The sequence below is a fragment of the Oncorhynchus keta genome, chromosome 25 (genome assembly GCF_023373465.1).
Source record: "Oncorhynchus keta strain PuntledgeMale-10-30-2019 chromosome 25, Oket_V2, whole genome shotgun sequence".
In the NCBI taxonomy this organism is placed as follows: domain Eukaryota; kingdom Metazoa; phylum Chordata; class Actinopteri; order Salmoniformes; family Salmonidae; genus Oncorhynchus; species Oncorhynchus keta.
Window position 1 is genome coordinate 6,273,090 of NC_068445.1, and position 25,074 is coordinate 6,298,163.

At 40.0% G+C, this 25,074-nt stretch overlaps 1 protein-coding gene across 2 annotated transcripts; it reads left to right on the forward strand.

The window, feature by feature from the left end:
• The first annotated feature begins 1,718 nt into the window (after positions 1 to 1,718).
• LOC118358036 (noelin) lies at positions 1,719 to 15,840 on the forward strand. Of its 2 annotated transcripts, none has more exons than XM_035735409.2 (6): positions 1,719 to 2,161; positions 6,087 to 6,236; positions 7,744 to 7,899; positions 8,932 to 9,151; positions 11,341 to 11,447; positions 12,449 to 15,840. In XM_035735409.2, the coding sequence occupies exons 1-6, from the start codon at positions 2,096 to 2,098 to the stop codon at positions 13,124 to 13,126; spliced, it is 1,377 nt and encodes a 458-aa protein (XP_035591302.1). In that variant the 5' UTR covers positions 1,719 to 2,095; the 3' UTR covers positions 13,127 to 15,840. The 2 variants fall into 2 exon arrangements, with proteins under 2 accessions (XP_035591302.1, XP_035591301.1); XM_035735408.2 differs by lacking the exon at positions 1,719 to 2,161 and adding an exon at positions 4,223 to 4,610.
• The last annotated feature ends 9,234 nt before the right edge of the window (positions 15,841 to 25,074 follow it).

Genomic DNA, 25,074 nt, shown 5'->3' on the forward strand with positions numbered 1-25,074 from the left:
CCAGAGCATTAGTGAATGCAACTTTGCTGCTGGCAACAGTTTACGCTTTTCTGCCAATGTTTACTGGCACCGACCATATTCAACAGGTGTTGAGCATTGATCAATTTGTCAGTTATTCTGCTGTCTTGAACACTCAAACAAGAGTGCAGAGTGAATTTACCAGCTACATCTATCAACAGTTGTTGCAGTGACAACTTGAAAGGAAAACAACTTTCTGTCAAAATTAGAAGCATGTACAATCTGAACATGTGAAAATGGGTTTACTAATGTGTTAGTTCTAGTAGCAATGTTGATATGGTGACAATGATGTAGGCTGTGTGTAGCAGTTAACAGTTATGGTATGAAGGTTTGGCTTGGAAATGATTTTTCACCTGGTCACAGACAGCTGTTGTGTTGTGCACTGACGCCCAAAAGTGAAGGGAAAAGATGAGAGGAGATGCAGGAAGGAATTATACAATGAGTAAATTGATCATGCTTTTTATATGTGGCTGCTATGAAAGGGAACTGTGTTTGTGGGTGATCAGGGGTGTACTCATTCCGCCAATTCTGTTGAAAAACATTTATTAAATGGAAAACAAATGGAACACAACGAGGATAAAAAATACCTTAATTTGTCCAATAGGAACTTTAGTTTTTCAACTGTTTAGACTAATGATTACACCCTAGATCAGGTAGATGCAGGCAAGAGTGTGCAAGGCACTATGTTGTATGTTACCTTGACTACTCAAATATTTATCTTGAGCTGTGCACCTATGTTGTAAATTTGAGTATGATTTAGTAGCCTAAACCTATTGATGTTACATTGTACCGGGTGGATGTAATATGAATAACAGTCATCTAATATGCTGTAATAGAAATAAGGCCATGCTAACAAAAATAAAATTGTCTTCCCTAATCTTAAACGGCACCGACCGCCACTGGTTTCCATGCTCTTGGCAGCTTACATTTAAATAAAAGCAACAAACAGCAGGGATTTATACAACTACAAGCCCGGGACAATCCGCGGTCCCAGCCACAAGGGCTAACAGTTCAAATAAATATGCAATATCATTACAGTAGGAATACTTTCAATTGGTGGGTGCAAAAATCCATACACTGCTTTCCTTGACTTGCCTCGTCTTCATGACATTTCTGGCTATACCATCATTTTCTCTGCAGCTCGCTTTCCATACCTTCCCTCTTTTTCTTGTTTCCCTCTGACATTTCTGAAAAGATCAAGGGAGGTAGGAGTTGAGGAAATGTCAACTAAAGACCTGGACAGGGGGGAAAGGGAATCTAGAGACATGAATATAGGAAACTATGATCACATGACAAAGAGTTAGTATGAGATAAGCATGTAAGACACCACTTTGGTGAGTATTCACAGCTTGAGCATAGTAAGCAAGATAAAGGGGGTAGCCTATGCATTAGATGGATGCCATGACTATTTTCAGAAGTATTCTGTAGCAAACACCAATACTGCAATGCTGCTATGGCCTACAACTACTACTATATATATCTCAGCAGATCCCAGAACCCATTATGTTGGCTACTACATGATAATAATACTTTCATTTATTCTATATCATTTTTTGAAATGTTGGCTAGTTCTACAGGTTACGAACCATGAACGCAATTCTATTCTATATTCTCTCTTCTCCTATGAACCCCGGCCCCATCTCCATTTAATGGCCAAACCCACCAAATAATTATTGAATTTCCCACTCCAGTTCCTGTTACATCCGGTTTCAGCACCACGGCTAGCTCCTTCCCGCATTGTCGTGATTTAGGTCGTCCACCCCTCTGCTTGTTTTGCGGAGGCAACTTTTGACGAAAGGCTGTTGGAGTTGTGATTTGAGAAAGCTTTATGTTTTTTCTTTCCATGTTTCGCATTCGAGGTGGCTGACAGAAGGAGGACATAGGGAAGAGGATCTTCATCACAACGCACTGAGATGCATTGAACATCATGCAGTGACGGCATTTATTATTTACCTTTATTTTAGTGCTCAGCTCTGCAACGAAGATTGCAAGACGACAGAGGAAGACGAAGAAGACCATAGTGGAAAAGACAATCTGCATGTGAAAGTACTGGATCTGGTGCTATCGGAGGCAAGAGATGCAGCCTACAAGCAAGCTTCTGAGTCTCACCCTCCTCGTCTTGATGGGCACTGAACTCACCCAAGTAGGTTTATAAACGCCATTTTACTCCCCATTTAAGATACTTAAAACATGATTTGCGAATTATCCTACAGATTACCTAATTAAAGACGATGTATGCCTAGAGATTTAAATATATTATGATATAGAGACGATAAAGGGATTTCCTCCCCCGAAAAATTTGATAAGCTCTTATGCGCATCCACTGAGGCATTTCTATAGCCAAACTGTATGCTATCTATTCCTGATTGTCTACAACAACAATTAGACAATCAATTAAATAGTCTAGGCTACATTGAAATATTTACATTTTTGTTTCACATGCAATTCATCTAACTAATTATATATTAATTCCAATTATGTGTGAGATAATCGAAGTCAAAATCGGCGAGCAAAACGACTGAAATGAAAGTTAATCACATGGCATTAGCAGTGAGAGCCTACTTTGAACTGAGACTTTGGGTAAATCTTGTTCAACTTTCAGTCCATTGCGGAGTCCCTATCCCACTCAGGGGGTTCTTGGTGTGACTATCCATATCCGCATGTCTGAAGACTTATTTTGGGGAAGTGAGAAGTGATACTATGGACAGCGAGCAAAAAAAAATCATCAAATTAGTCAACTATTAATTTCACAATGACAGAAGTAGGGCACTTTTACATATATAGATTAGTAACGCTGTTTTGAGAATATCTATTAAACACGCTTATAAAATTTAACTGCAGTAGTCATTTAGTCAGAATTGTAGGCCTATTGGTTTAGTATGTCAGTGGAAAGGCTAAATAAGAAAGCTTAACAAGTATTGCATAAACCAGATTCTACCCCAATTTGTAACATGAATAGCCTTATCTCTTTACATTGATCATACCGGAAGAAAGCTGCAAACCAAAATCATTCACCTATATAATAATAAACTGTTATTTAAAATGGGAAACCATTTTTTTTTAAACGAATCATTTTTGTTATGATTAATAGCTATGATTAATAACTAGTATTCATTTGTAATGCTGGTCTTCAGGAACATGCTTTTCTTAATATCTCAATTTTATTTTCAAATAATTGTTTCTCTGTTCAGAGATGCTTTGCACTCCACGGTGACACAGCGCCTCCCCCTGGCTGCCACAATGCCACCTACTTTTCCGACAGTCTTGGACACCAACAGGGTGTTCACGCTTTTGTTCTAGCCCAGCACTAACACACTTGGTCACACACTAATCAACTGATCATCAAACTCTGGATTAGTTGAATCAGGCATTTGGTGCTTTCAAATAGTCATGACAAATTGACATTCTTATTTACATTCCTGAAGCTGGTATGGCAGGCTATGTCACTACTAGGCTACACAGTATCTTACAAATGGGCGTGCAATATAATTTGTAACGACAAGGTGGCGGACTGTCCCTAGATATCCCTGCACATGGTTGGTTAAGCAAAACAAGACCATGAACAGCGATAGACATTATGCCTGCATGTGCCATTATTGCGCCACGGACTTTGTACAAGCCTGATGTGAAGTCTGATGTTGTTTAAAATCTCTACCATTAATCAACTGTTCTAAGATTACGATTTTGTCGTTTTATCTGTGAATAACTATATCAATATCCTGCACATCTTTTTTGGATGCAATTAAACGTGATTTTACCTAGCTTTCTATAGTGCTTGTCGATAGTTGATGCTGATGGGTTTCAATGTGGTTGGACTAATCCAGTTATTCTCCGCATAGAGTCATCCAGCCACTGTTATTAAGTAACCTACACAATTAAGCCATTCAGTCTGAGAATGCCGTTTAGTTTAGGTTCGTTTGGGCTCGTTTTGTCTCAATTGCTTTTGTGGGGTTTCATGCTTAACTTGATTATATCACACATTGACTTTGAAGTCTGAAGTCATGTTATTTACATGTAGTATTCCCTCACATGAAGATACTATTTTGTATTTGGTATAGAAGGTGGAAAGCATAATGCTGTCTCGTTGTGGCAAACTCGAAAGCGTGGCACCACGGATTTTGGCTGACGGTTTATTGATCCGTGATGGGTGGGCGGGGGGTATCCAGCGAATGGAAGAGGCGACTGAATTCCGTCATTTTATAAACTCGAGAGTGATTGCAGGAGAACGGATTCACAGTTTAAAACAACCGCATTGGCCCATCATCACAGTCGCCTTTGAAGAGGGCAGAACCTCCACCTGTCATCCAAACATGTTCAAACCCAGACTGTCCGCTGTTGCAGCCATGCCGTTGCATCAAATGACTGGCAATGTTATTTGCCTAGTTAGTTCTCCAATGGAATGTGTACAATGAAGATTTTGGTAATACGAAGAAAGCGCAGATATGTCGGTGCCTTTACTCAAGATTGGAGTGGTGCTTAGCACGATGGCTATGATCACTAACTGGATGTCGCAGACATTACCGTCCTTGGTGGGACTCAACACCACCAAGCTCTTGGTAGCGTCAGGAGGGAAAGCAGACCGGAGCACAGGCGTGAGTGACAGCTGATTCAGGAACCATTAGAATCACGTACCCTACTGGGGACAAATTGCGCGTTTACATTTGTGACAATAGCACGAATAAAAATAGTCTGACAAATGTATTAGTATGCGTATAATTGATCATGTTGGTTATTAATTTAAAGAAAAAAGCTGCTATTGGTTGTACATCAAAAGAGAGGAAAATTGAGTGTAGTGACTATTGCCAAACGAGTAGGCCTATCCATGAACATACAACAAACGGCTAATAATTATGTTACTATTCCTGTTAACCTTGTGTAGGCCATACAACAACTTTCACATATTCTTTGCTAAATGGATGAACTTGATATACTGTACATAAGTGTGGTAATGTGGTCCAATGATGGACAATAATAACAATTCTAAAACTGTGACTAATGTATTTTAATATAAAGAGCAACATTAGGCTCCATTATATATACTAACAGCTAATGTGGCATATTATATACATAATGGATCTTAGCATTATACGCCGCATGTCACTAATTGCCAGGGTATATCTAGAGCCATATTTCTATTCATATCTATATTGCTTTGGCTTCGTGTAGTGGTAAAACTTAAACCAATCCACATTTCAACCAGCCTCTGTATCTAATTATTACTCTGAAGGCGTGTTGCTAAGTAGGCAATGACTGTTTAATTAAATGACTCTACCTCATGACTTTATTGGAGGCTTGAAAATGTAACGGCACAGATTAAATCATGTTAAAACATTACAAGTACTAGATTATGACTTTAATATTATCACAATCTATCAAAAGCTATTTGAGTAGATTTACAAAGATTTTTTCCTCAATTTGATGTTATATCCTTTTGCCAGCCCCTTTGTCTTCAGAGTATGGACAGTCTGTTTAATTATTAAAGATTAATGTGGAGCATACTGCAAGGTTCAAAACTACAGATGCCATTTTGCGTAATCATACTCCATCATCTTGGAACAAGGTTATGTATATCCCTGTGGTGAAATGATTCCGCTTCAAACTAGCACAAATTCTCTGCAGAGATCATGATTTTTGTTCAAACCTCCCAAAATGTAATTATATTGTTTGATAAGCAAATGTGTTTTAGTAGTAGTGTTGTGGTGCGACTAGTGATGTGGTGTATCTTAAACTACTCAGTGAGCCTTGCCAAGCCAAGCCAAACCAAGCTGGACTGTACTGGCCTGGTAAACCGTTCTCCACAGTTGCAGAAACGGTGCTGGAAAGGACAATTTGAAGAAAAAAAAACATGTCAGAGCCAGTACAGTATGGAATGGAAATGGATATACTGTCACATCCCATCATTACACGAATAACCCCTTTCCATTCATCGCTCCCTGTCTGTCTGTCTGTCTGTCTGTCTGTCTGTCTGTCTGTCTGTCTGTCTGTCTGTCTGTCTGTCTGTCTGTCTGTCTGTCTGTCTGTCTGTCTGTCTTATCATCTCTCTCCCTTTCTGTGTGTCTCTCTCGTAGGTGCTGCCAGCCAACCCGGAGGAGTCATGGCAGGTGTACAGCTCAGCTCAGGACACAGAGGGCCGCTGTGTATGCACCGTGGTGGCGCCTCAACAGACCATGTGCTCGCGGGACGCCAGGACCAAACAGCTCCGGCAGCTGCTAGAAAAAGTAACCACCCATGTAGCATGACGTACTACTGTACCCATTACCTCCTGTTATCAGAGTTCCACTAGAACAAACACCATTCACCAGTTGCACCACGAATAATATGACATCTTCTTTTCAGCAGTAACAGCCTATGGACAGAGGACAGGAGTCACTCACTTGTATGGTTCCTTGAGAACAGCAATTCAGTTCACCCTGCAGGATTTTGCCGATATTAATTCCCTATCATCATCATTTCATACACTACCGTTCAAAAGTTTGGGGCCACTTAGAAATGTCCTTGTTTTTGAAAGAAAAGCACATTTTTTGTCCATTAGAATTACATCAAATTGATCAGAAATACAGTGTAGACATTGTTAATGTTACAAATGATGAATGTAGCTGGAAACTGAACATTTTTAATAGAATACCTACATAGGTGTACCGAGGCACATTATCAGCATCCATCACTCCTGTGTTCCAATGGCACGTTGTGTTAGCTAATCCAAGTTTATCATTTTAAAAGGTTAATTGATCATTAGAAAACCCTTATGCAATTATGTTAGCACAGCTGAAAACTGGCCTTCTTTACACTAGTTGAGTATCTGGAGCATCAGCATTTGTGGGTTCGATTACAGGCTCAAAATGGCCAGAATCAAAGACCTTTCTTCTGAAACTCATCAGTCTATTCTTGTTCTGAGAAATGAAGGCTATTCCATGCGAGAAATTGCCAAGAAACTAAAGGTCTCGTACAACGCTGTGTACTAACTACTCCCTTCACAGAACAGCGCAAAATGTCTCTAACCAGAATAGAAAAATGAGTGGAGGCCCCGGTGCACAACTGAGCAAGAGGACAAGTACATTAGAGTGTCCAGTTTGAGAAACGGGCACCTCACAACTCCTCAACTGGCAGATTCATTAAATAGTACCCGCAAAACATCAGTCTCAAGGTCAACAGTGAAGAGGCGACTCCAGGATACTGGCCTAGTCATTTACAACATTAACAATGTCTACACAGTAATTCTGATCATTTTGATGTTATTTTAATGGACAGAAAATGTGCTTTTCTTTCAAAAACCAGGACATTTCCAAGTGACCCCAAACTTTTGAACGGTAGTGCATGATCTGACATTGTCTTATACAGTAGACTTGTTTGGAGGCCAGGTGTTGCACAAATGTGGCACCTTGATGGGGAATAACCGTTAGTCCATGTTAGCATACTCTCAATCCCTATCCCGGATGTAGATCTTTCTGATTCGCTTGCTCTTCAAGTCCACATAATAGTATGTTGCTCTTGAGCACTTGAATCACTGTAATGTCTGGCTTGGCACATTAGAGATTAAAGTGACACTTTTTGCAGTCAATCATCCATAGCATATCTACAATTATTTGTGCAATGCACCAACATTTTATGTTGAGAAGACCCTAAAACTCTAAATGCAAACACAGGTAAAACAAGGATTCTTAGTATATTTGGGGCTGTATTTAGGTCTTTATTGTCTTTATTTTTTTATTGTTTCCTATGTGTTAGGTCCAGAACATGACCCAGTCTATCCAGGTGCTGGACCAGCGGACCCAAAGAGACCTGCAATACGTGGAGAGAATGGAGGTCCAGCTGAAAGGTCTGGAGACCAAGTTTAAACAGGTGGAGGAGAACCACAAACAGAACATTGCCAGGCAATATAAGGTATGTCAACATTGCTCTTACATAGACAACATTGTACAAAGAGATGTCCTCTAAGTGGAGTTATGGGTCCATATTTATCATGCGTCTCAGAGTAGAAGTGCTGATGTAGGACCAGGTCCTTCCTGTCTATATAATGTTATTCATAAAGGCCTAAAAGTCCAAACTGATCCTAGATCGGCACTACTACTCTGGGAAGCGTGATACATACAGCCTCTGGTGTAAATGAAACCCTTACACCTAAATGCTTGTCCCTGCAAATAAAAATAAACGTCATGAACTACTCTGATGACGTTTATGTTTGTTTGTGTGTGTGTGTTTGTGTGTACGTGTTCCCCATCTATCCTCACATGTTTATGCTATGTTCTGTCATGAACATCCCTGGGAGTGATGACCCTTGCACGTTTTGTGTGTGTATATTAGATAGGCTAGTGAGTTAGATTATTCGACACTCAACAGTATCTCGTTTTTTTTTGCTTGCAGGGCTAACTTTAGGAAATTATAAAGCTGCAGAGACTGAAGAGGCAGTTCAATCCCAGTGTTCTATCCCTGAACTTGACCAATGACTATTTGCATCATGCATTCTATTTGAAATATAGCACCTTTTTCACCCTCCGACCTTCACTGCTCTTTGCATTTCTGCATGTCACTGTAGATGCATTCCATTAATAGATTTTGTTCGTTTTTTTTATTTTCATTACATTTTTATTTAATTCCATATCTCGTTAAATTTAGTACATACAACGTTTTCTCTGTAGTAAACCAAGTATGTATGTGACATGAAAGCGTGTAAACCCTAAGATGTTGCATTTTAAAAGGTGAAAATAAAATATTTTCCCAAATTGTTTTTGGTGTGCCGAGGACTTGTTTCATGCTGCTTATGTTTGGGATGATGTCACATCCGCTCATGATACTGTTGAATGTGTTAGGTCCACTCTGCACTCACCATAGGGAGACAGCCTGAGTAGGGCAAGACAAGTGTGGCACACCCATTTGCTCGCATAACACTGAACCAAGCCTATTTTAACCTTTCAGGCAATAAAAGCGAAAATGGAGGAACTTAGACCATTGATACCAGTGTTGGAGGAGTACAAAGCTGATGCAAAATTGGTATTGCAGTTTAAAGAGGAAATCCAGAATCTGACGTCTGTGCTAAATGAACTCCAGGAGGAGATTGGAACCTATGACTACGAGGAGCTACAAAACAGAGTGTCAAATCTTGAAGAGAGGCTTCGTGCGTGCATGCAAAAATTAGGTAGGCTCAGATAACACCGAAACACCCCCATTTGCTTCCTTGTGCAAGGGGCCAATCAGAGCTACAGTAGTTATTCTTCTCACACCAGCAGATCTCTATCTATCTACCACACCTACATGTTCTACCCCTACAGTATATCAGCTTTAACATACTCAGTTATTCTCTCATGTTAGGGAATCAAAGATGCCTTGACTACACCTATTCCTATTCATACTCCTACATGTACTTACATGCCTACTGCAAATCAAATCAAATGTTATTGGTCACGTACACATGGTTAGCAGATGTTAATGCGAGTGTTGTGAAATGCTTGTGCTTCTAGTTCCGACAGTTCAGTAATATCTAACAAGTAATCGAACAAATTCACAACGACTACCTCATACACACAAATCAATGCATCAATGCTTAACAATATTGTTGATGAAAAAAGAGATTGTCCTCATACAGTATGTCAAGTTAGCCACTATTTAAATACGTTAGGATTTAGAGTTGTTAACGAGTGACTTGAGTTACATTTTGCTAATGTAATCCTATTTAGTCAAAATTACATCACTAGCACATCATGTTATGCGTGCCAGAAATGAGCTAATGAGATTATGTTCACTTCTTGACTAAAAGCTACACACCATTGTAGCGGCAGTCATCTAAAAATAGTGACAGGATATAACAACTGACAGATGACCTATTTCAATAATATCCTTGTTGCATTGGGTTGTTCACAGGAAGGAATATAGATACAAAGCCTACCTGTCACCATGTTTCTTTGATTGATGTCAAAAATAAGTGAAAGGCTGAAAGTACAGATGTAGGATCTTAATTTGAGACCGTTTGCAACAAGACATTTGAATTATTATATGGATTGCAATTTATTTACATTTTTGTAGGGGTTGATACATTTTTGGTAAAGGAATATTAAGTCTGAAACTTCCAAGTGGACATTTGGTTACTACAAACAGGAAATTACAAACTTCAGAAGCCTTTTTAAACATCAAATACACAACAATGTTTTTGTAGGAAAGTTATTCTGCGACAGGGTGATCAAATCAAGATCCTACATCTGTAGATGAAAGGCTGAACAACAAATCAATGAATGGTACAAAATGCATGTTTAAAAAAACATTAGGAGGTCAAATGTAAAAGAAATAGACTGGAAAGGAATGAGACCGAGGGAAGACAACATGCATTGAAGTCAGTTTCCTTCGCGCAACTATATGATTCCATTATCAAGCCAGCTACATGCACTGTTGGTAGCATTGACTGTTAGGATGCTGAGTGTACCAATAGGAAAACATAGACCCTGTAGGGAGGGAGAATAGCTAATGTGCCGGCAAATTCCTAGAAATTTAAGGATGTCTCACTCCAATATGAGAGGATTATCCACTTTTGTTTCAAGTGCTCAGCTTTAACTTTCCATGTACTATAGCAATGGGAGATAGTGTTCCGTACTATGTAACTCTTGCTATCTAAGAAGAATGGGGGCTGCTACTTTTTTCTGGATGTGAAGTGAGGGGGAGGTGTGAGTGTGAATTGACTCAAAATGTAATATTGCACTTACTGTGCCTGTTTTTAATATAGCATTTGTAGAGGAGAGTAATTGAGTGTGTGCTTTATGTAAAAACAAAAAAGTATGTTTCCATTATTCATAGTTATCATTTATCTATGCTGTTGAATTGATACTGTTGTACAGAGACCACGAGACCAAAGTTAGTGCGCCAACGTTGATTCTGAGGCACAGAAATAGATTGCAGGAGGACTAGATTCTGGCATACACATGTATACAGTATCTACACAGTTCTTGCTAGAGAGCCCTTCAGCTAAAACACGAATGACAAAACCTGAAGAAATCACTGAACTGATCACTAGAATGCAATACTAAAGCTGGATTTGTCATCATAAACAAGTCATATTGAAAATGTAATTTTCAACATGATTATATATACAAGTATAGTTGGTAGATCAAGGTCAATGACCTATGCAGGCAGACACACACACACACACACACACACACACACACACACACACACACACACACACACACACACACACACACACACACACACACACACACACACACACACACACACACACACACACACACACACACACACACACTGGTTTCCAACCTATAGACAGCATTGATAGTACAGAGATAAATGCAGTATCTTGCATTGTGTCTTTGGCTCTTGCAGCATGTGGGAAGCTGACAGGAATCAGCGATCCAATCACAATTAAGACGTCTGGATCAAGGTTTGGATCCTGGATGACTGACCCCCTGGCACCTGAGGATGACACTAGGGTAGGTCTGCTTCTGCAATACCTATCATATTTATTATACAGTATAAACATAAAACATTGTCAGCGAAAACATGTTTTGTTAATTATGCAATTGTGAGGAACCCCAGGAAAGATAAAACATCAGATGTAAGATGCTAGCTAGCAATGTAGCATAAATCATGTTTGAATTACCCAATTACTCAAGTTTTCACCAAAATGGATCCCATTAGAACCTCACTAATGTGTTTTCATGCCTCACTGTCTGGGATTAGATCAACGGCACCACAACAATGGGAGGTATTTACATCTCCGGGTTGTCATTGCAGTAAGATAAGTCATTCTATGGATAATTGGTGTCTGATATTATTTATACTATGTGGTGTCTGATATTATATATACCTTATGTCTGATAAGAGATGAATCCAAGGATTGGATGAGCATTTTGTTTTACTAAAATATCACTCGATATCATGCATAACTTTTATTCTTGTGTTCGTTAAGGAATACCACTGACATTCATTCTTTCCATGAATCCAGATGAAAGCTATGATCCCTTATTGATGTCACTTGTTAAAGCCACTTCAATCAGTGTAGGTGCAGGGGAGGAGACAGGTTAAAGGAGGATTTTCTTAAGCCTTGGGACAATTAAGACATGGATTGTGTGCCATTCAGAGTGTAAATGGGCAAGACAAAAGATTTAAGTGCCTTTGAATGGGGTTTGATAGTAGGTGCCGGGCGCACCGGTTTGTGTCAAGAACGGCAACACTCCAAATCTGAGAGATCAGAGATAAATTGAGTCATCCGCACTGGCTCTCAATGATTGATAAGGGTCGAAGCCCCGGCTTTGTAGAGAAAGTCTGTCTGGGAAAACGTTGATATCCTTAATTTAATCTCAGGGTTACAGCAGAAAGACCACAAGCGCTCCATGATTTGATATTACAGGAAGGTTTTAGAAGAACATTTGCAATAACACACTGTACCTGAGAATGACTAATCTTTAATGCTGTTGTAATTCCTATCCAGGTGTGGTACATGGACGGCTACCACAACAACCGATTTGTGCGGGAGTACATGTCCATCTACGACTTTATGAATTCCGACAACTTCACGTCTCACCGCCTCCCCCACCCGTGGTCGGGCACGGGTCAGGTGGTCTACAACGGCTCCATCTACTTCAACAAGTTCCAGAGCCACACCATCATCAAGTTTGACTTCAAGACCTCCGTCATCAGCAAGTCACGCCAGCTGGACTATGCCGGCTACAACAACATGTACCACTACTCCTGGGGAGGCCACTCGGACATCGACCTCATGGTGGACGAGGGCGGGCTTTGGGCCGTCTATGCCACCAATCAGAATGCGGGGAACATTGTCATCAGCAAACTGAACCCCAACACCCTGCAGATCGTCAAGAGCTGGACCACCAATCACCCCAAGAGGAGCGCAGGAGAGGCCTTCATGATCTGTGGTACGCTATATGTCACCAATGGCTACTCCGGTGGGACCAAGGTGTACTATGCCTTCAGCACCAACTCATCCACCTATGAGTACATTGACATACCGTTCCAGAATAAGTACTCTCACATCTCCATGCTGGACTATAACCCTAAAGACAGAGCGCTGTATGCGTGGAATAATGGTCACCAGGTTCTGTACAATGTTACCTTGTTCCACGTCATTCGCTCCGAGCAGGAGCAGTAGATAGCTAGCCATGCTGTGACCTTCTAATTCTACGGCAGACCTGGGTTCAAATACTATTTGATTACGTTCAAATATTTTTTAGCATTTGCTTTAGCCTGCTTGGAGTGTAAGATGGGTGGGGTTTGTAGTTTTGCAACAGTTACATTGGTTCCATTGCACCAGGCAAGCTCAATCAAACTTGGCTAGATCAACTGAATTTGAACACAGGTCTGGTCCACAGAATATTTCAAATGTACGCAGATGGAAATGTACGCAGATGGAAATGTACGCAGATGTGCAGATGTAATCGCAGGCGCAGCGAATTACTAAGTGCTTCTAGCTCAGGGTTTCCCAAACTAGGTCCTCGGGACCCTAAGGGTTACACATTTTGGTTTTTGCCCTAGCACTACAAAGCTGATTCGAATAATCAACTAATCATCCGATTTGATCATTTGAATCAGCTGTGTAGTGTTAGGGCAAAAAACAAAACCTGCACCTCTTGAGGTCCAGAGGACTTGAGTTTGGGAAACGCTGTGTAACGTAAACAGTGTAGTAATACTTAGCAATAAAAATAAAAAAATCACACATAATCCAGAAACATTTAAATACATGAAGAAATTAAGAAACATGAGAACGAGCAATGTCAGAGACCGGAATATAAATATATATATATATATATATATATAATGGTGTCTAAAGACAGTACGGGCAGTATATGATTAGAAAACGTGTGTACAGCAGTAGTTATATAGGATGAGCCATGACTAGAATACAGCATATACATATAAAGTGGGTAGAACAGTATGTAAACATTATTAAAGTGACCAATGTTCAATGACTGTATGTACATAGGGGCTGTAGTCTCTAAGGTGCAGGGTAGAGTACTGTGGAAGTAGAGAAGTATCCTGTATGTTACTCAGTAACAATAAATAAAGTACATCATGATATATAATGTGTAGAAGGTATAGAAACAGAATGTAAGAACAGGTACCGAAAAGGTAATGCCTTTCTTGATTTCGATGACTTCAAAAGTCTTATATTGATTATGTTTTTATGGAATTACCCACTCTTGACTTCTTTCATCACAGAGGAATAGTGCAGGCTAATGTATCGTAGTGTAGAATTGAATTACTCTAGAAGCTGAAGGGATATGAAATCCTGGGCCTTGTTTATCAGACTATATTAAACCAAACTGTGGGACACAACACACAATCATGACCACTTTCCCCAGGGGGTCACGTTTCCCCCAAACATCTGGAAAAGCTCTATATAACAATACATTTATGTATTAGAGTGAATTAATTCAGTATTTATAATTACTGGATCAGATAGTAAAGGTTGTCAAATGGAGCAGCCATTTACCATGTAACTCGATACCTGCATCTTTAAAGGTGGAGAGAGACTACTGTAGTGATCATCGTAATGCAGAGCCATGTTTCTTTTTTTGTTGAATTTTTACCCCTTTTTCTCCCCAATTCTTTGTGGTATTCAATTGCTTTAGTAGCTACTATCTTGTCTCATCGCTACAACTCCCGTAATGCCTCGAGAGGGACGAAGGTTGAAAGTCATGCGTCCTCCGATACACAAGCTGTACTGCTTCTTAACACAGCGCGCATCCAACCCCCAGAAGCCAGCCGCACCAATGTGTCGGAGGAAACACCGTGCACCTGGCAACCTTGGATAGCGTGCACTGCACCCGGCCCGCCGCAGGAGTCGCTGGTGCGCGATGAGACAAGGATATCCCTACTGGCCAAGCCCTCCCTAACCCGGACGACGCTAGGCCAATTGTGCGTTGCCCCAGGAACCTCCCGGTCGCAGCCGGTTACGACAGAGCCTGGGCGCGAATCCAGGGTCTCTGCTGGCGCTGCAGTACAGCGCACTCAACCACTGCGCCACCCGGGAGGCGAGCCATGTTTCTTATTTATATTAACATTAACCCATAATGGTATCCCAATGCGTCGGTAGCAAAATATCTATTTGGAACAGGTGTAATGACACCTCATAACACACCTCAAAGTATTCTGTCTTTCCTGCGCAATACGTCCTCTCAGGAACCAACACAACACAACCACTCATTTGCATGGGATCACCTGTAGGTACATTGTAGGATCTGAGTATGATTGATAAATGAGGCCCAATGGACCACAGTGTAAAGAATCTAGTCAATGACAATACCGTATATCTGGGAACACAGACTACAGACAGTTAAGGCAAAGACTGTTGGAAGCACCCGGTTTCATTCATGTTTCTTTGTGGTGTGTATTTTCTCTTTTCGATCTTCTTTTTGCATGGGCATTTTTACCAACCAAAATGGTTCCCTTCTCTGGATGTATTTTGCAACATTATGACGCTGTTGTACAGGAGACTAGTCTAGCATTGCTAGGAGGCAGGCTTTTTACTTTCTTATTGTCATTGGGGTTGATATATACAGTATGTTATTATTGTTGGTATTGATATTTACTGTGATAGCCTGTCTTTGTAGATTGTATTGTATTTGACGAGCTTGTATATTTCTGTCAGGCAACAACAACAAAAAAACGACACTAACGATCACGAGAATGTGCAAACAATGTACCTATGAGCCAGTGAAGTATCCATTGGCAATTTTTTTTATTTGACATCACAAATCTTCTGTGTGTTTCTTCGAGTGATAAATTGTAACATTTTATTCTGTTGAGCTTGCATATGTATCTGCAACAACATTCATATGAATAAACATGAGCTTTGTTCTACAATCGAGTCTTTGTCCTAGAAAATAAACTTCTGAATAAGATGACTTTCCTCAATCAAACCCATTTCTACAATGCATTTGAAAAAATGCAGATTTTTTTTGGTCTCACAGATTTTGAAACAAGTGCTTCACATCTCATTGCATTATCCAAACGACGTATGCAACAGGACACAAAAACGCAGTTTTAACAACCCAGAAGATGAAAGGAGAGGAAAGAAAGCACATTAAAGTAATTTCGCTATTGTTGCTCATCTGGATCCACCATTCCCTCTCCATGGCAACAGAGGTACACTGCAATAACCTCTTCCCTCTGGCAGCACGGAACAGCTGGTCTGGATACAGCGCCGTACATCGCTGACTGAGCTTCAGCCACAAAACACAACACACTTAATTAGCTCTCCACACTTCTCCCAACGCTGAGAAAATGATTGGTTTCCCTCCGACAATAATGATGATGAACAATGCAGAAGCAACAAAGGCCTGTAAAAGAAGACATCACATACCAGAGTCTCTAGCTCCAAGTTGTTGCACACCATATGGGAATGAAGAATCTGGAGGTAAGATGTTTATCTTGACGGAGGTAGCCCACTTTGGTTAGTACAGTATTATTCCTGATGCTCCATGAATTCAGTGCAATCATCTCTTTCTCTAGTAGGAATACTGTGATGCTATAATCCTTCTGAATATAATCATTGTACTCATTCTTTAGCTACTGCATGCTGATTGAACTCCAACGGGCTATTCTAAATTTGCTGTTCTGTACAGTACTATACTATTCCACATCCTCATATTCTGGCTTGTGTCCACTACATATCCTATCTTGTGGTAGTAGTTATGTTTTAGTAACATAGTGCAGAGTGTGGTGTGGGATGCACTTGAATTTGACGCTTCCCCACAGAGAGAATCAATCCGATTCTCAGTCGAGTTTTGACTGATTGCTTTCTCAGCTATCTCTCACATCCCTTTTGTGCCTGTAAATGTGTTGTATGCACAGTTTAATGCAATGAACCAATATTTAAGCTGGAACCAAATCATCAATCAATGTTTCCTCTACCGAACATTTCCCTGTTACACATGGATTTTAAAGGGATATCCTTACACCTTGTGAGTGTCCCATTGCCAGTGTTCTAGTCATTTAGTTCTGAGTAATTACATCAGCACAGATGGTGCATTCACAATAACCACAGCAGGCCTACAAAGGTATTTCCCAGAAATGTTCAACATTGTATTCTGAAGTCTAGTCACTTGTGGTTATACAAATGAAAACCATTCATCCTTCTCTAGGCTTCAAATCAATCTCAATCCAATGTAACATATTTGTCAACGGGATTAAGTCTTGCATCTGTGAAATTCTAGAATTGAATTTGAAATAGATTCTGCTATCGAGATATATGATTGTCAGATTGCCCACAGTGTAAATGAACACGTACATTAGGCGTTCATATAATCAGTAAAGGTGTTACATACGTAGGATCTTAATTCGAGCCGGTTTGCTACAGCAGGAAAATAATCCTGCAGCAACAGCAAATGTTCATTATTATGTGGATTACAATTCAATTACATTTTTGTAGGGACTGATACATTTCCTCGTAAGGGAAAATCAAGTCTGAAATTTCAAAGTGGAAATTACAGACCTCAGAAGCCTTTTTAACTTAAAATACACCACACGTTTTAAATGTCCTCCATTGCAAGAACATTCTCCAATAACACTACGTACAGTATGTATGAATAGAGATGACATACGATACAAAGATGTTATCAATGCCTGATGTACAGTATATCCCCTTCAAGTAAAATGTTACTGTTGTTTTGGAGATGACATATCATATTGTATTCTACAATATGGTGTATTTAAAAGACTTGCCCAGAGAAGGTCAGCACAAACCATAAATCTGTAAAACAGAGTGAATATCTACCCAGAATTTCAAAGCATAATATCCTAAATGTTAAATTCCTAACAATTTACGTATAACTTATAAATGGATATATACCTTGTGTGTAATCTGAAACATCCCATTTTAAGTTATGCACACCAGTTCAGTTGCAATGTTCTCCTGCTTTTATTTCTCAACTATATTCTGCCTCGTGTGTACTTTCTCCAACACTTCAGTCATCCTTCAGCTATCACCTCGCTCTTCGTCAACGTGGTAAAGTGTTAAAGCATATCTCTGTGCCAGTCTCCAGAGCCACACCTCAGATACTACTCATAATGGCTTCCGGGAAAAAAAGAGCATCTGCTCTGTCTATTTTTACCTCATCCACAAATCCCCCTGTGCTGGCTTTGAGGGGGGGGCACAAAGCCTTCTAGACGAGCGGAGAGGCTAAACCAGCTCCAAGAGACAAGAACAAAACAAGAAGTAAAGTCCTCTAGCCACGAACAAAGGAGCTCCATGCAAATTCACCCCGGAATTCACAGTCAATGTCATGGCTTCCCTGAAAGACCGTAACATATTATTACAACTGCTTTGAGGGTGTGTGTGATGCAAAACAGGGGGATTGTGTCTTATGCAGATTTTTGGGGGGTGTCACATTGATGTTATATTTCCGACACAGCGCGAGGAATGAAACGCCTCGGCAATCTTTTGTTCGGGCCTTTACTGTACTTGTGAAAATGTCTGTGCTCGTATATGATATCTATAAAGGTTTGAGTGAAAATCTCAAGAAAGTTCCAATGGTGATATTAGTACAGTAAAGAGCTGATTGATGATGTCTTGTGAGTCAAAGCACTAAGACGACAAAGGCATGCCGACGCAGGCAAGAATGCTAAGGATTCTCATAGAAGAGGAAGTACTGTATGAGCTGCATGCTTCCTGCGCTTAATCTTCGTAATAGCCGTGAAAGCTCCTGCACCAACATGTAACAAATGTCACGCGCGACAATTGAGAACATACCTACCTCTCTCTGTCTGCCACCACATCTCTCGTGATTCTAAACACGGAGTTGGCATCTAAAATAATGTTTCTCTTTTAAAGTCTTTGCTCTTTGTATGTGTAAACATTATGCAAAAAGTGACATGGGACTTCAGACACTGAAGTAACACATCCTTACGAATTGCAAATGTTGGTATTTTGCTGCACTAAATGTTGGCTTACATCTTTAATTAGCAGTCGCATACAAATCATTCATTTTCGAAAATAAGACAACCCAATGCATATTTTATGTTTGTTTCCTACAATATACAGCACGCAATCTTTTCTCCCATTCCTCAAGTCCACACTAAGGGCAAAACGATGCCATGATTGCCTCATTCACTGCCATTTATCAATACCACCGGCTTTTGGTAATGCAGGTCAACAACAAAAGCATGATACATGGGAAATCTTTATGACAGTGGCCTTTACAGTGGCATTAGGAAGCTCAACAGAAGTGACAGCTGACGTTTTATACCTTAGGTGGACGTCCTGTTCTGATCTTCAACATTATGGACCACATCAACGGGGAGTTGTGCAGTTTTTGTGACTACGCAACATTTTGGCCAGGCCACGTCTGCACAGCGGCAGGAAACAAGGCAGCAGTAACTCATTAGACCTCCCCATTGCCTCTCCATTGACTAGGCTATTTGGAACCCCCCCAAGAGCGACAGAGAACATAATATATCATAGCATGAATGGAAATGAACTGATTAAATAAACATGAATTAAACACTGAAACGTTGGATAAACATCTGTCCTGCATCTTTATCAGGAGTTTGGTGAAATACTTTATTAAAATGCATATAGGGATATTCTAATCAGGTAAATAGACAGATCAGTAATGACATTACAGTAGCTCAAGGACAATAATTGTGGTGCACCTTGCAAATATGTACATTGTGAGACAAATGAGGGAGAATAAAGAGTTTTCAGTGAAAGTGAGGTGTTTGATAAGCTTATCTTTCTCGAATGTGTGTGTGTGTGTGGGGGGGGGGGGTTAATGCATCACAAACAACATCAACATGGTAATGTGGTAGGTACTTGGGTGAAATTAGAATGCTAAGATAATGCGAGAATGGGTTAGACCGAAGAGGGTGGAATTTAGGACTCTACAATTGAGCTCAACTCATCTCATAATACACAATTACAGCTTGGACTGACCAAATGGACCCAGTTGGACTAGATGCAAAATGTGATCCCCTCCAAAATATACAAATATGATTGAATACTGAGTATTACAAACAGGCAATACAAGCAGTATTTCTGTTTTGGCCAAAGTCTGCTCATACTATCTCATTTGGTGTGGCTTTTGGATGACATTCTGGTTGAGGCCCAGTATTTGCCTCGCTTAGGCGAGGAGCAGGGCAGTGTGCCATACAAAGGCTAAGGCCCAGATGGTCCCTGGACTTCAAATGCCATATGTCAGAGACTCGAGTCCTGTGGTATGTGCTGGTTGGCACTCTGTATCACTGGTGAGTAATAGGATGAAAAAGGAAAAATGTACAAAAGGAAGAAAGAAAATAAATGTACAGATGGTCATATTATTAACACATTATCTGTTGATGAGAAACTGCTTGCTAAGGCTATAGTGAGAATTAGGTTTAGAATAAGGGTTAGGGTTAAAGTTAGAGTTAGGGCAAGGGTTAGGGTTAAGTTTAGGGTTAGGATAAGGGTTAAGGTTAGGGCTAGGGTTATGGTTAGTAGATAGTTCAAATGTTACTGATAGTCTGTAGACCATCCAAATAAAGTGTTTTACCGTATGTCCTGCCGCCTAAGTAATATCACACATTGTTATAAAAACTGCCAGTTGAGATTATTTTCACACTATTCCATTCAAGTGTGTTTTTACACCTATTTATAAGGTAGGCCATTCCACCAGTATTTCCATTGAGCTAATGTGCCAGAAAAATATCAACAAAGTTTCCAAGCTTCAAACAATGAAAAGGGTTAGGTAATACAATATAATCGTACAGTCTTATCTGTCTTTTGCCACAATGTTCACTCAGAATACAGTGCAGTGAAAAAGGGGCAAATAACAATAGCTAATGCACTTTAGTACACTGCGCTGTTCCATACATTTGACCTTATTTTAACGCCACAAAAACGTAATACTTCCAGGTCAACTGTAATATGAATACCATTGTAAAGCACAATTTCTCCACTTTCCAGCAAAATCAATCACGAAACCTTCATACTGCCCGTCTCTACATGATTTAGGAAGGTAATGGAGCTTTGCCAGGTCTTTAAAAAAATTGCGTAATCACTGCCAGCCATCATGGTTCTCAAAAACCCTAACAGCCACAGTTTAATTGTGACGATAAAGGTAGCACCACCCTAAAAACTCAATTTCAATTCAACACTAACCATGAAATAGGTATGTCATGAGATATTATATAAACTCTTCATAGTGTTTTATTTACATTTTAGAGGAGATTGGAGTATCTGTCCAAAGGACCACTTTAAGCCATACACTCCACAAAGCTGGGCTTTACGGAAGAGTTGCCAGAAAAAAGCCATTGCTTAAAGAAAAAAATAAGCAAACACATTTGGTGTTTGCAAAAAGGCATGTGGGAACATATGGAATAAGGTACTCTGGTTAGATGAGACTAAAATTGAGCTTTTTGGCCATCAAGGAAAATGCTATGTCTGGCACAAACCCAACCCCTCTCATCACCCCGAGAACACCATCTCCATAGTGAAGCATGGTAGTGGCAGATCATGCTGTGTGGATGTTTTCATCGCCAGGGACTGGGAAACTGGTCAGAATTGAAGAAACTGACGGGTGGCGCTAAATACAGGGAAATTCTTGAGGGAAACTTGTTTCAGTCTTCAAGAGATTTGAGACTGGGACGGAGGTTCACCTTCCAGCAGGACAATGACCCTAAGCATACTGCTAAAGCAACAGTTGAGTGGTTTAAGGGGAAACACTTAAATGTCTTGGAATGGCCTAGTCAAAGCCCAGAGAATCTGTGGTATGACTTAAATATTGCGGTACACCAGAGGAACCCATCCAACTTGAAGGAGCTGGAGCAGTTTTTCTTTGAAGAATGGGACAAAATCCCTGTGGCTAGATGTTACCAAGCTTATAGAGACATGCCCCAAGACACTTGCAGCTGTAATTGCTGCAAAAGGTGGCTCTACAAAGTATTGACTTTGGGGGGGGTGAATAGTTATGCACGCTCAAGTTATTTTTTTGTCTTATTTCTTGTTTGTTTCACAATAAAAAATATTTTGAATCTTCAAAGTGGTAGGTATGTTGTGTCAATCAAATGATACAAACCTCTCAAAAAATCTATTTTAATTCCAGGTTGTAAAGGCAACGAAATAGAAAACATACCAAAGGGGTGAATACTTTCACAGGCCACTGTATCTCCACCTTTCACTAATACGCAGTAGCTTTTGCTTTTCCACCCTCCATTATTTTAAAGACCCGGCAACGCTCCATTGCCTTCTTCAATCATGCAGAGAAGGGCAATATGAAAGTCTCGTCATTGATTTTGCTGGAAAGAGGAGAAATTATGCTTTACAATGGTATTCATATTACATTTGATCTGGAAGTATTACGTCTTTTGGGCCTTAAAATACGGTCAAATGTACGGAGCAGCGTGAGGTGTGTTAGCTATCGTTATATGCTCCCTTTCTGATTTTCTCTACTTTTATATATGTTTGATACTGAATGATATCAGATCTTCAACCAAAACCTAATATTAGATTAAGAGACCCTGAGTTTACAAATACAAAAAAATATATACTTCACCATCACACTACACTACCACCACCATGCTTGACTGTTGATATGAGATTCTTACTGTGGATTGCAGTGTTTGGTTTTCGCCAGACATAATGGGAACCATCTCGTCCAAAAGGTTGACTCAAGTTTGCCAAAAAGCACCTGGAATCACCTGGATGATCATCAAGACTCTTGGAAGAATGTTCTATGGACAGATGAGTCAAAAGTATAACTCTTTGGGTGACCTGAGTCCCGTTACGCCTGGCGAAAACCAAACACTGCATTCCACAGTAAAAATCTCATACCAACGGTCAAGCATGGGGATAGTAGTGTGATGGTTTGAGGATGCTTTGCTGCCTCAGGACATGGACGACTTGCCTTAATAGAAGGAACCATGAATTCTGCTCTGTATCAGAGAATTCTACAGGAGAATGTCAGGCCATCCGCCTGTGAGCTGAAGCTGTAGCGCATCTGGGTCAAGCAGCAAGCCAATGATCCAAAACACACAGTCAAGTCTACATGAAAATGGCTAAAAAGCAACACATTTGAAGTTTTGAAATGGCCTTGTCAAAGTCCAGACCTAATCCCAACTGAGATGTTGTAGCAGGACTTGAAATGAGCCGTTCACGCTTGAAAACCCACAAATGTCGCTGAGTTAATAAGACGGTTCTTCATGGAAGAGTGGGCCAAAACTAGACTACAAGACTACTGGAACAAGACTACTGGAGCATTTGGTTGGAGTCATTGCAGCTAAAGGTGGCACAACCAGCTACTGAGTGTAAGTGGGCAATTACTTTTTCACACAGGGGCATCGCATACTTATTTCATTTATTTCTTAAACAAGGGTATGTAACTGTTGTGTTATTTGTTCACTCAGATTTCATTTATCTAATATTAGGTCTTGGTTGAAGATCTGATAAAATTCCGGAAAACAAATATGCAAAAGTAGAGAAAATTAGAAAGGTGGAAAATACTTTTTCACAGCCCTGTATATTAACAGAGAGATGGCAAACAATGCCTTGAGGTAGGAAACACAGTCATTAGTGTTTTAAGGCTTTCAAGAGAAAGGAGACAAATACCTCGGAGTGCGCTCTCATTTTTCTCTAGCTGAGGCCAAGAAAATCAGTGCTAAGAACACTTCAGGCACATAGAGACTACCCTGGCATGTGCGCTATGTGTATACCCAGCCTCTATACTCGGGCGTCAAGAGACTTACCGAGTTCCCCTCAAACAACGTAGTAGACAAGCGCTGCACAGAGATGAGCAATACGGTTCTCAGTGGGGGCAATTTGCTGATAGAGACATTCTGTACTACGGCTTTGATGGGTTTTATTCAAAGCTATGTAGCCTTAGGGTTTGGCATGAGAACAAGGCATGCATTTCCCTTGTTAGTCTACTCCGTTGCGTTCATGTTATGCTGTCCAACATTGTATAAATACTGAACCAGAACAATCATGTTGTCAATATATAACTAGTGTCTCCACAAAGTTGGTTTATTTTTACAGGTTACATGTCATCCATTCTATAGGTTCTGTCAAAGAATCTGATCAAAGGACAGAAAAACCTGCTTTGAAGAAACCCTTGCTCTTTAAATAATGAAAATAGTAATACAAATGAATTGATCTGACTCCAATCCCATTTGCAGGTCATTAGCTTCAAGACAGATCTCATTATCTGACGGATGAAGTTCAATACAATTCATACTCACAGAATGCCTTGACGGACTCACATTTCCCAGCCATATCAAAGAGGCATTCCATCCACATATTTGCACAATGCAGCTCGCAGTTCTGCTCTTCGCATTTCTGTATCTAAATGATAAATGTCATATCGTAATGGCTTTTTCAGTCACTCCAATTTTTTGGTTTCATCCCAGCGCAGATTTTGGATTCTGCATCTTCTAAATCCATATCAAAGGGTCAGAGGTCAATAAATTAGACCTTTATCTAAAAATAACAATAATTAATATGAGCCTATTATAGTTATATATATAATATTATAATAGTAGTGTACTGAAATATTAACCTATTGCTTGTATAGTTTTCCTTTCTTTAAAGGAGCACTAAAGTTCTCTCATAAAATGATCTAGTCTTGAGCAATTAATAGCAATAACTTAATTATAGCAACGGCTCCTTTTGCAGGTCAGGACAGTGCTCAAATGAGCTTAACTCCAAGGACTTTTCAGTGCTCAATTGAAAAGCCAAATGGTTAGCCATACTGTATCCTCATTTTCACAGAATCTGCTCGATGAGATCCAAACCCTAACTAAATCTATGAAAACTATGGTAAGCACTGGTGTAGTGAGCAGCTATGGTGGAATGTCAGGATTAGATTTTCAGGAGATTAACTGTGCATGGAGGAGAAGCTGACAGCTCCATCTGCTTCTTTATTGGAAAACACACACATGCCCATGCACACACACACACACACACACACACACACGCACACACAAACACAAAGTAGGCCTACGCAAGATTGACTGACAAAATAAGTGTGTCTACCATAGAACAAAACAAATAAACACACTGAAAACATCAAATATACTTCAGCTGTAGAATGTTTTACTGACTTGTGAAAGTGCGGTGCTTTACTTGGT

Excerpts from the sequence above, each read along its gene's own strand:
- LOC118358036 (XM_035735408.2), top strand. The coding sequence starts at position 4,461 with ATGTCGGTGCCTTTACTCAAGATTGGAGTGGTGCTTAGCACGATGGCT. Across the intron at positions 7,900-8,931 it reads ACATTGCCAGGCAATATAAG|GCAATAAAAGCGAAAATGGA; the intron begins GTATGTCAACAT and ends TTAACCTTTCAG. Across the intron at positions 11,448-12,448 it reads CACCTGAGGATGACACTAGG|GTGTGGTACATGGACGGCTA; the intron begins GTAGGTCTGCTT and ends ATTCCTATCCAG.